The sequence below is a fragment of the Lottia gigantea genome (genome assembly GCF_000327385.1).
Source record: "Lottia gigantea unplaced genomic scaffold LOTGIsca_128, whole genome shotgun sequence".
Classification (NCBI taxonomy): Eukaryota; Metazoa; Mollusca; class Gastropoda; family Lottiidae; genus Lottia; species Lottia gigantea.
The window spans coordinates 137,767-150,939 of NW_008707390.1; the positions used below are offsets into that span (position 1 = coordinate 137,767).

General features: G+C 31.0%; 2 protein-coding genes across 2 annotated transcripts; both read right to left on the reverse strand.

Annotated features, from left to right (window-relative positions):
• Positions 1-691: 691 nt before the first annotated feature.
• Positions 692-844, reverse strand: LOTGIDRAFT_60548 (hypothetical protein; the record flags this gene model as incomplete). Its single annotated transcript, XM_009048745.1, has 1 exon — positions 692-844. A coding segment is annotated over one exon (153 nt), but the record flags the coding sequence as incomplete, so codon positions are not given.
• Positions 845-2,976: 2,132 nt separating this feature from the next.
• Positions 2,977-10,212, reverse strand: LOTGIDRAFT_138655 (hypothetical protein; the record flags this gene model as incomplete). Its single annotated transcript, XM_009048746.1, has 15 exons — positions 2,977-3,116; positions 3,535-3,674; positions 3,887-3,964; positions 4,167-4,283; positions 4,476-4,584; positions 4,863-4,924; positions 5,133-5,217; positions 5,419-5,539; positions 6,191-6,326; positions 7,165-7,241; positions 8,316-8,417; positions 8,703-8,854; positions 9,135-9,208; positions 9,649-9,725; positions 10,066-10,212. The coding sequence occupies 15 exons, from the start codon at positions 10,210-10,212 to the stop codon at positions 2,977-2,979; spliced, it is 1,617 nt and encodes a 538-aa protein (XP_009046994.1).
• Between the last annotated feature and the right edge of the window lie 2,961 nt (positions 10,213-13,173).

Consider the following 13,173-nt stretch of genomic DNA (forward strand, 5'->3'; position numbering starts at 1 on the left):
AGTTCCTATTTTGTTTATTGGCAAATGGAGATTTTGTATGTTTTCCCATCTAAATGGCTCTATTCTCTGTAAAGTTTACAAACCCAGTATCAGTATGGCTTAAGATGTTTTGAAAGAGTGAGCACTCCCTGTCTGACTATCTGGGCCCTTCTCAAGACAGTGTTAAGGTGTTATGAGAATAGAATTCTTATGATACAGTATGATTCTTCAAAATGTCAGGCTAAGACAAAATATGAAATCGCAGATAGAAAAGGTAACAACTCTGAAAATTGCTAATTAATCATTGTGTTCAAATGACTCCCACATTCATCTAACTTCTTAAAAATATCTTGATATTTTATACATGGTACAGAATATTACATTTATCGTAAAATTTTAACGCTATTTACCTTAAATGATTATCTTTTACATTTTAAAAAAGAAGGACAATAAAGGAAACATCTTATTGTTTATTTCAAAACTTCAATTTTATAAATAGTAGCATCTAGTAATGTTTGGAAGAGCTTACTTTAGTTTTGGAGATGAAAGTATCATTGAGTTTGAAAGTGGTGATATCTTTAGATTTAGTAGTAATGGTATCGCTAGGCTTCTGTAAAGTTTCAGGAACAGTTGGAGTTGTAGTTTTTTGTATAAACAATGGTGCTGGTATCTGATATCTAATATCACTGGATGATGGTGTCACTGACTTGATACAGAAATTTATACATTCTTCTTCTGTTTTAAAATTATTTTTATTCCCAGCACAACCACCATAGTTAAACTTCTGACAAGTCTTCTTCTGACTATTATAATGATATCTTGGATCTAGAGCTCGACATGGGCCAGTTTCAGCCTTCAAGTTACATACTGAAATAAAATGTAATGATAAGAAGAAAGCAGAAGTGAATAGAGTGTCATGAATGGACAGTGACATCTTTTTATATGATTTGTATAGATTAGATGACAAACTGAGTACCAGTTTGAAAATCCCTTATTAGATAAAAACTGAGCATTGTACACACAATCATATGCTATGACTGAGATATGAAGAATTATCAACTCTACTTCACTGATGTTTTTGGTTTTTGGACTGACCAATGGATGACAGTTTGAATGTAAAGGTCAATTTTTCTTGCTATTTCTTAAAACTTACCTTCAGTGGGAAAATTTTCTGAATTTTCTGCCAAAACTCCAATCCCAAATATTCCACAAATTATTACAGCTAGCATGTTGATTGATAAAATATGTAATAACTTTACATTTAGATGAAAATATCATGTATAATTTCTCTGTGTCAATATAAAACAGTAATAAATAAACTGTTAAAATCAATATAAGTCAGAGAAAAAAAGCATCTGTTTTAATTCTCATATTGTAATTTGAGGGTTTTTAACAATAACATCTATCAAAATCACTTGTAATAATCACAACACTTATTGATCTTAAAATAATACTGTTTTACAAAATAGTCATTGTTTCAATATACATTACTTTTCAAAAGATTGGTTATTTAAAGGTGGCATCCAAAATAGAAAAGATACAACTAGTATTTACCATCCATGATCTGACGATATTGTCATGTATCTACTGTTCAGGGTCATTTAATATTAAACCAATCAAATGCTCTTTTGAATAAAAGATTTGTTTCTACTGTGATATTCATTGTCAAACAATGACCCTTGGTCTAACATCTTTAACAGTGTTTTTGATTTGTTAGTATAAATAGAGAACATGAGTTAAAGAACAAGTTTCATTGCAGAAACATTAGAGAACATCTCACCCCCTTTTGTGAAAGCTTCAGGATTGAAATTAGGTACTGTACCATTTGAAGAGCATCAAAGCTCTTTCTGAATGAAGAGTTAAAATGTTTAGCTTGGTTACATGAAAAAAAGAAGATGCTCAATTAGCATGTGAAAAGGACATTAAAGTCACCATAGCAATCACCATTTATCTATGGTTGCAAATAATGAAAATGGTCAAGAGTACTGAATGCAGCTCACAACTCAGTTGTGTTAGAAACTTTTGGCCGCTAGCCTTAATTTCAACCATACACAATTGGTGATCACTATGGTGTTAGGGCCCCTAAAATAAATCATCTTTCTTTGATGATTACAGATGAGCCAGCTGTTAATCGGCTCAGATGATCCATTATTGTCTTAGTACAGATTGATTGTTCTTGTGTTAAAACTTTTTCAACAGGTTTGTTCTCAGATCAACTTTTATTTGCATAAATCATTAAAAAAAAAATTAACATCATAAATATAACAATAATTACAATAAAACAACATAATTTGATAATCAAAGCAGTAGGATTTTGTAATGACATTATATATATTATCATATAACAAAACATACTACACAATTTGGCATCTAATCTTGACATGTTAATGTTTATCCTCCGTCAAGTCTATGGTTAGTATGACACATTTCTATAAATCAAAAACATAATTAGAAACACAATTGTTACACATGTTAAACATGTGACTAGTTTAGAAGGATAGAAATATTAGATGTAGAAAAATACAAAACAAAAACAACTGTCACATCTTCAGGTTCATTCAGCCCATTCATACACTTCATTCTGCAGCCATTTACTTTTATTATTGAAATATAATTTTAAAGTCTGAATTCCACCCTAGTCCTTCATATGTCAAGAAGCTTTATACTAAACAAAACTTTATTGCCATGAATAAATATGAGAAATTGAGGTCCTGTGCTAGTGTAGCGCCTGATGGCATTGTATGGCTTATGTAACCAACCAAGTTGAAATCAGTTTTGAGAGAGTTCATATATTAAGTGAGTAATATCAACCCTGCTCTACCAATCACATACTTACCAGATAAAATACCCAAGAAGGGTATGTGACACCTTATCTTTATTTACACACAGTGTTAAAAGGGTTAATGGTCAACTCCATTGTATTACAGAAACTAATGAGTGAAATTCACACACTGACAGAGTTTGGTTTGATTTTGTTGACAAGCTTCACTGGACTGATCAATCTGGTACTTCAAATCTTTCTCTGATAACTTTATATCGAGCTAGTTCAGTCTCTGATACTGATGGTATTAATGTTGATAAAGCTTTTAAGAAATCTTCTTCTTGAACACATACAACACTAGTATCTACTGTTTCTCCTACAAAAAAATAATATAGGAATTACAATAAATAGTAATTATATTTTTTACAAAGGACGAGGAAAATTGTGAAATGTAATAAGATTGATTGGTAAAAATATCTTTGAGTTCGTTGTGTATCTTGTGATAGTGGTCTCTTGGATATTCTGTGGTTCTACTCCAGTTGCACATGGCTAAAAGTTTTATCTATAGTATACTAAGGCTACACCAATCTCTCATTTAGCTTTAGAAAGATGCTCTATTCTCCTTTCAGTATTTTATTGTTGTGAAATTAGAATAAAGAATGATTATTTTTGTAATTAAGAAGATTTCCTTTTCCTTATGTTTTTTTTAATCTAAAACATGCATCCCGAAGTACTGTTTCTTGTTTAGTAAAATAAATCCAATAGATATACAAAATATATTTCATGACACTAACCTAATTCCAGTTTCTGTATTTTTCTTTTCATTGCATTTAACATAGCATCAGAACTAAGAGCATAGAAATCAGCACCGGTCATATTCCATGGACATTTCTCTACAACTTTTTTTAGTTTACACTGTTTTCCTAAGCGGAACCTGAAAATATTTTTATGCATTATACTGAGAGCGTATCTTTCCTTCTCATCTGGCCAAATATCTCTTATTTTACACTGGTTGTTTTAACCCATCTTCAATAATGTACATAACAGTTGGATTAAAAATATTACCCTGGAGCACATACCCGCAAATCATAGATGACTATAAAATAGGAGAAAGAAATGCCCAAGAAAATAAAGACTGTTACTTACTTTCTAGTTAGAGCTTTTAAAATTTTACACTGAGTTTCTCTATCTTCACTGATTCCCAAATATAATAATTTATCAAATCTGAAAATAAAATCAAGATTCAATTATTTCAAACATCTGAGAAAATGTCCTCTACTTGTAAACATAAGATGTAAAATTTTTGTTATCTTTTCTTTGTTGTTTTTGTCAGAGAAATTCAACTTAGCAGTTGGTATGTTTGTATCATTGTTTCATCAATTTTTTAAATTAAAAATTAAATGCAAAATTAAATTTGACTTCTTACCTTCCAGGTCTCAATAAGGCAGGATCTAAAAGATCTGGTCTATTTGTAGCCCCAATCACAAAGACATCACAAGACTTTCCCAAACCATCTAATTCTGCTAATAGTTGTGACACCACTCTAAAATAATTTAAAATATTGTTTCAATGTACTTTTGTTCTAAATCAGACAAATTTCTTAGCCTACATTAAAAGTAAACAAAAAACAAAACATAAAACATAAAATACCCTTAAAAAAAGATGATTAAGTGAATTTGTTATTTATCAATGAGAAATCATATATTGTAGAGAAAAAAGGAATTGAGATATTCACCTGTCCATAACTCCACCAGAATCAGCACTTTTACCTCTATTAGGTGCTAGAGAATCTAATTCATCAAAAAATATCACACATGGTGTTGCACTTCTAGCTCTTTTAAACACTATAAAATAAATATACAGATCAGTACAGTACATTAGTATGTTGTTCAATAGCTGGTAGAAAATAAAGAATCAGGGAATTAGTCTTCAAAATATTTTGGAATCTTAAATAAAAATGATTTTATTTAAAAGCAAATCCATAAATATTTACATTTATTGGTGTGTAAACGCAATTGATCACACCACAAACATACATAAATGACAAGTCATTTATTCGTCACGTAATGGATTGTGTGTACACACCAATAATGATATTTAATTTTGAAATAATCCAACTTACCCTCTCTAATATTTTCTTCACTTTGACCAACATACATATTGATTAATTCAGGACCCTTGACACTGAAAAATCAAGATGAAAGAGGATATTATAAAGAGAATAAAAGGAAACAAAGGTTTGTAAATGGTAACTGGGTCAACTCTTCATGGAATAAAAGAAATTAATTTTTAACGCATTATTCTACATTATCCTACATTATAGATTTTATACAAGTTAAATGTATGAAAGTTGAAAAGAAATTTTTAATAGGGACATATATGTAGTAATTACCTGAGAAAGTTTAAAGAACATTCTGTAGCTACAGCTTTCGCTAATAAAGTTTTACCAGTTCCAGGTGGACCATATAATAATACACCTACAAATAAAAAAATACAAATAAACAATTGAATATGAGGTACAACAAAGTAAAATACTCTAAATTGTGAAAACTATATGTATGCTAGAAGTTGACTTATGTTAATTACCTAGAAGATACATTTATAAAATACATATACATGTCATAAATGAAAAGGTGGCTCCATACTGTCCACAACACTAAAATACAACAGTTAGTTACCTGATCGTTTTAATCCAGCTGATAATAATTCAGGATGTTGTAAAGGAAGTTGAACAGTATCTAGAATATCTGATTTCACACTACTTAATCCACCAACATCATCCCATGTTACGTTTGGTATCTATAAAAGAAATTAAATAACAGTTTAACTGTAAAAGGGGTGAATCAATTTCTTGCCATTCTGTGCATTCTCCTACAGAAAGTCATGAGAGGAAATTTGCCACAACATTTAATCTTTTGATTGTTTTTATACTAGGGTTGTAGTACATACACCTCATAATCTGTGATTCTAGTCTGTTAAATATACAGACTACACAAAGAAGTACAAATCATTAAAGGGACCGTTGCACCATTTTGGGGCTTGATTTTAGTCCTGAACATATGTAAATAGTCTTCAGAAATACTAGAAATGTACGAAAGTCGCATAATTCCTTTAAAAATACTTAAAACTAGGAATTTTACTAGCTATTTCTATATATGTCTATTCACAAAGTATCTTAAAATGAGGAGTCGTCATTTTAACATTCAAACATGGATAATTCTGGAAACACATGGATTTGCAGACTAAAATTTCAACAGTGAGCTGTGAATATTATTACTGATTGACTTAGCTAAAAAATTCACGTTTCGAAGCAAAAGTATAATTGGTCAAAAAAAGTGGTGCACCTTGTCCATTTAAGGCAACAGACCCTGCCCACGGCTGAACAGTCTATTGCCTAGATATCTGACAAGAGGACATGACAGAATGTAAATCAAAAGATCAACAGCATACCTTAGGTGCTCCAATAGCATCAGAATGAGCTGTTTGTAATTTATCTAATGCTGCTTCAAAATGATTCTGTTGTAAAACAACACCAGCACAAACTATATCTTCTTCTTCTTCAATACATATATCATGTACTGGACCACTAGAAATCAAATATTAGCCAATGAACGATGTATTAGAATTTATACAGTTATCATGTAAGATGGCTTGCCAGACAAGGTAATATACGCCCACTGGCAGCTTTGATTTAAAAAAAATTATTTGGCAGTACAGTAACAATTACCAGTATGAAAATATTCAACCTTCAGGCATACACTTCACTAGAACTTTTTGGATTTATTGAACAATATTACCAAGTTTTGTCAAAATCTGGCCTTTAAGTGTTTACGAGCAAAATATTGAATGTGATTTCAAGAAAGGTCAATAACTCATGATAAGATAGCTTTTGATTTTTCGATCTTCAATAACGTTCATCCATGGGCGATATTGAACAATATCACTAAGTTTGGTCAAAGTCCGTCAAAAATTTAAAATATTCCCTAAGACAAGGGCAATATCTCATATTAGATGTTATTCGACTTTTCTGATTTTCAATAGGGTTCATATTTGGGTGATAACAAACACCAACACCAAGTTTTGTCAAAATATGTCAAGAATTGTTGAGTGTTTACGAGCAATTGTGGACAAACCTTACGGACGGAAATACAGAACTACAGACAGACATGGGGGACGCCAATATACACACCTCATTTCATGTGGTCGTATTAAAATTACTAAAAATATCACACAGAAAATTTATTACATTAAGCTTATGCAAAATGAATTTTCTTTTCTTTATAATAGAAGATTCACCTTATCACATATAAACTCTGAATATCCATTTACATTTATCTTGGACTTTGTATATGCCTTTATTAGAAATGACTGATAATTGATATACCAGGTAGCTGTATCAAATAAAAGTCTTCAAGAATACTTACCATAATTTCAGTGTACTGGCATAAGCTTCTCTTCTAGCATGAGCTACCAGACACACTAGATCACCCAAAACAAAACCCTGAAATAATTCAATTAATACTCTTTATAAGGCTTATAATGATAAAATATTGAATATATATGAGTAAACAATGTAAACTGTCAGATTTACACCCATCCATTTCACACTAATCAATCCTTATTGGAGCCTGAGTGTCATCTTGTTTTAATATATAGAGAGGATAAAATATGTTTTACAGATACTTACAGCTGTTCTCTGTGCTATATGTTTTATAGATACTTACAGCTGTTCTCTGTGCTATATGTTTAACAGATACTTACAGCTATTCTCTGTGCTATATGTTTAACAGATACTTACAGCTGTTCTCTGTGCTATATGTTTTACAGATACTTACAGCTGTTCTCTGTGCTATATGTTTAACAGATACTTACAGCTGTTCTCTGTGCTATATGTTTTATAGATACTTACAGCTGTTCTCTGTGCTATATGTTTTATAGATACTTACAGCTGTTCTCTGTGCTATATGTTTTACAGATACTTACAGCTGTTCTCTGTGCTATATGTTTTATAGATACTTACAGCTGTTCTCTGTGCTATATGTTTTACAGATACTTACAGCTGTTCTCTGTGCTATATGTTTTATAGATACTTACAGCTGTTCTCTGTGCTATATGTTTCATAGATACTTACAGCTGTTCTCTGTGCTATATGTTTTATAGATACTTACAGCTGTTCTCTGTGCTATATGTTTTATAGATACTTACAGCTGTTCTCTGTGCTATATGTTTAACAGATACTTACAGCTGTTCTCTGTGCTATATGTTTTATAGATACTTACAGCTGTTCTCTGTGCTATATGTTTTATAGATACTTACAGCTGTTCTCTGTGCTATATGTTTAACAGATACTTACAGCTGTTCTCTGTGCTATATGTTTTATAGATACTTACAGCTGTTCTCTGTGCTATATGTTTTATAGATACTTACAGCTGTTCTCTGTGCTATATGTTTTACAGATACTTACAGCTGTTCTCTGTGCTATATGTTTTATAGATACTTACAGCTGTTCTCTGTGCTATATGTTTTATAGATACTTACAGCTATTCTCTGTGCTATATGTTTTATAGATACTTACAGCTGTTCTCTGTGCTATATGTTTTATAGATAGATCAGCAGCTAATGGTTCATCATCTACCAGAGCTTCTAATATGTCAAATCTATTTGTTTCATTTGGTCCCTAAATATAACGAGTGGTAATTAAAACTCAAAACTTGTTATATATTATCACAGTATCTACCTAGTAACTAGGTAAATAGTACAAGGTAGCTTTACACAATGTTAATGGCTGTATTGATACGTTTTTAACATAAAGAAGGATCATTGCAGAAGCTTTCTTTAATTTGTACGATGCCATGCTGATCTCCATGTTAGCAAAATGATTGATAGTGATGTGTCAGTCATTTTTTTTTTTACAAGTTCCTAAGCGTTACATATTCAGATATAAACAAAAAGTAAACATTACCTCCATCTCGATATCATGTAAGAAAGTTTCCTGCATATTTTCTGATACAGCTCGTATGTTATTAGTAGTAGCTATTATAACTAATGGATACTCCCTTCTCTCAACAGCCATCTGTTTAATATTCTTATGAAACCCACTGATCACTCTTGGATCTGCAAAATATCAATATCATTTAATATTAGTCAATTTATATATTGCAATGTGTCTCTCAAGATTAGAGAGCAGACTTTGTTGTCTGTGGCCTTAAACATAGGTTTATAATTTTTGGAATTTTCAAAAGTGTTCATTCCTTTAGTGATATTAATTTATTTCACCAAGTTTCCTCTAAATCTGTCAAGAATTTCATGCTGGCACATCAAACAGCCATGGTTCTATAAAAAATAACTAGACATACTTCTTTCTGTCTTGATTTCAAATGAACTTTATACAAACCTTCAGACTGTCCACCTCTTTCTTTACCGAGAGCATGAATATTTTTTAATACCAGTATACATGGTGCATATACACTAGCTGAAATATAAGACAGGTAGTCAAATTGCTTCAATTAAGAAAATGTAAAGATGTTGTGTCAAACCTTATCATATGTTGAGTAAATGTAACTGGATGAAAATTCTCAGAATATCAGACGGACAATACTATTCAGATTTAAATGAGAGTTCTGATACAGTGTATTTGTTTAGCTAACAGTAACGGATTTTAAGAAAGTGTTCAACCAAAGATTTGAATTGAAATTTGCAATTAAATTTATCACTGTATTTATTTTGGATCAGTGAACCATCACAAAACTAATTTACCTGATACACCCTGATGGCAGAGCGGTTTATATACACATTTCTGTATTCTGTTCCCAGTAAAATAGTACAGTCAAGCAGGCATTTTTATGTAAAAAATATTCGATTCCTATTGCCATTGTAATGTTCATCAAGTAGGAATTATTTAAATTAACCTACCAGCCATAAAGCAGTTTTTAATTCTGGATTCTGTTGCACCTGGTGTTTCTCCTATCAAATCATGACAATTGACCTACAAGATATAACAAGTATGTAATATAACTGTATTGACAAATAAAGGTTATTCATTGATATCCAAATGTTAAAATCTTCGATTCCTGGCATTTCAGATAATTGATGTTCTTTGAAATGACATAAAAAATCTACTGACTTCACCAAGAACAGCTCATTCTAAACAGAATTCCTTGAAGAACAAATCACAACCAGAATTTTGTAGCTCTGACTAGTCACTACTGAGAGAACAAGAGTAAAACCTATAGCTCTAGTAAATCATCACTTTGCTAATGAAGTATTTTCATATAAACCTATTCAAGGCAAGACAAAAGTTTGACAGTAAATTAAGATATGAGTACCTGTTGTATATGTAAACATAGTCTAAGAGCAGCACATTCTATAACAGTCATTTTACCACAACCAACAGGACCTGATAGTAATATAGTAGGTAATACTTGTATTCTATATCCATCTACTGGTCTGTAGAATAAAACATTGTTATACATTCACACCTTACCACAGCTATGAACACAAAGCAACCCTTTTGAATATCTAAATTCAGATATCTGAGAATTCAAAAACAGTATTCTAGGCGTTGTATTTGTTTTAGAGACACATATCTTTAAATAAGAAGTAAATATAGGCTGGTATGGACATAAATAAGCCAGAATTTATCTTTCAAAATGTAAAAATAAAAGGAAAAATCTTACCTTTGAGTGAAGAAAGGTAATAGTAAATTTTTTAGTTTGGAAACAAATCTATTTAAACCCGGACATTTTAAACGATTCCAGTAGAGTCTAGCATTATCACTCATATAAAACTGACTGATTTTAGGTATATAACTATGGTCAGAACCTTTCTGTAAAAAAATAACATAGCAAGACCTTATTCACAGCGAAAGGAAAGTTCATACAGTAAATAATGTCATCTATTGAAAACATTGTGACTTCATAGTGAAAGAATCAGCTATGTGAAACACCTTATCAACAGCATGAATATGGGCTTAACACTGCCCTTTCTCCGAAATGTGTGAAGGTGCACATCATCTGAAAGTATCATTAAATAGCTTAATCAATTCCAAATTTAAAAATGTACAATATTATTGGTTTTAAGTTAGTAGGATTGAAGAAACAGGTGTTTAAGACATCAGGGTGTTCATTTCACTGCAGTGACACAATGCCAATTTTTGTTTTTTTGTTTTATAAGCCTCGTTCTGGAATGATTATGTTGACTATGGTCTTTAAACAACCCTCCCTATCTGCTTCTGACAGATCTTATATGTAATATTGACTTTTCAACACTTTCATGCATTGACGTTTTAACCTATTGCATTATAGTAATTTGATAAGTTTCCATAAATTTTTGTTTTATCTAACATATAATTCAGTATTTAATTTGATTGATTCCTAATGTTACCTGTAAAAGCATAGTTTTATCAGATTCCACAACATGTGATACTGATTTAGGTACAGGTGATTCTATTCTTGTTACTTTAAAAAACATTACAGGACATCTTAACCCAGTGTCTGCTGTCATACTCTGCCAAAACTCAGGGTCATCTGAAATTAAATGTTTCACAAACCATGTAGTTGATGTCATGCGATGAAACAATTCGCATCAAGAACTATAAAGAAGTAATTTAATGGCAATTTGGCTTACTGTTCTCTCAAATGCAAAGGTTAGACTTTAGAGTAGAACCTATGCATTATAGCATTTTTGAATCCTAATCATTTTTAAATTTTTACCTGAACTTTTTACAGCAATAATATCACCCATACTGATTAATCTGAAATAATGGGCAAAAAATATTTCTGATATTCTCAAAAATATGGTTTCAAAGAATTTTATCATATATCAATTTCATTAAAAATAATAAAGAATACAGATTATGTAAAAGAATAATTCACCTTGGCGTGGCAAAATATTTCTTCAATGCTCTGGAATATGATGTTTGTGGGCTATAATGTGGAGAGTTGATGAAATTTATTTCTACCCTGGTTGCTGTTGGTAACCCAATACTCCATGATGAACTTAAAGACTGACAACCATCATCAACATCACTATCTAATGGAAGGTCAATCAATTTCTGAAAGAGAAGTCATGATCTTAACATTCTATTAAACACTATTATAAAAAAAAAATTCTAATATGCTTTACTTCATTTTCAATTTATTTACGAAATCATTGAACATGCAAATGGTGCTGTTATCTTTCTACATTTAAATAACTGGTAGTTTTTTTTCACACAGTTGTCAATATAACTCTATTAATATGCTCTTAGAGAAATAAAAGACTCTCTAATAATAAACAATAACTTATACAAATGCTTTGTAAAAATACCAATGAATTCCTATTCAAAGTAAGTTTGGGTGCAATAAGAATCAGTCCTAATACTGTTGTAATTTTTATCATTCCAATACAGGAAACAAAAAACCATTACCTCTGCTAATAGATGAAATGTTGGCAGTAATACAGGACCAGGATTCAGATTAAATAATACTAATGGTGAAATATAAACCATATTATGAGTATTAAGTTGTGGTAACAAACTTTTAACCATCACCAACTTTTCTTTAACACGAGGTTTCGCCTCAAGTTTATCACTTTTTCCATCTACTTCCCGAGACGGGGATTGTTCTAAGTGAGGCTCATCTAATGGCATTAGTGAAATTTTTAATAAGCTTCCATCAAAAAGACCATACTGGACCATTAATTTCCGTGGAACTCCTATCATACTGTGTAAATCAAATGTTTGTTCTTTATCATAATTATTCAGAATATCTCTCCATACAGACTGGTTTTCTACCATTGAAGCATTTAGAAGAAAACTTTGATTTTTTTCAGCTTCAAGTGATGGATGATCTTCTCTCGTCTCATTGACTGGATCAAAACTAATTGCTCGACAGAAGTCAGAAATAAAAATATTTTTGCTTGGCGAAAGATTTGGTGTGCGTCGATTTGGTACAAAGGCTTCATCATAACTAATAATAATTTCAGTCTGTATGTCCATCTTTCCATGTTCTAATGGCAAACATTCTAAAGTTAAGATTTTATGAAACCAATCACAATTGAAATTTTTATCTTCTAAATAAACTGATGGATATGGGGCCAACAGAACATCACCTTTACAGACTAAAATTTCATTTTCACAAACTTGTACTAACAATCCCAGGCTGAATTTCTTATCTTGAAGCCAGAAGAAAGCCTCTTGACTTGAAACTGTATATACAATTTTCTTTAAAGGGAAAAGATTGATAGGTCTAAAATATAATTCTGCAGATGACGGGATATCATAATGTTCATGGAAAACATCAGAACAAATTAATCTCAAATCACTTGGATTAGTTGCAGAATTTTCGGATTCAAGTTGTATTCTTGGTAATGTAAATTCTAAACTATCCTTAACCCAGATTTGAACATATAATTCTTTATTGGATGACGTATACAACAGTTTATCAGAAGACGTT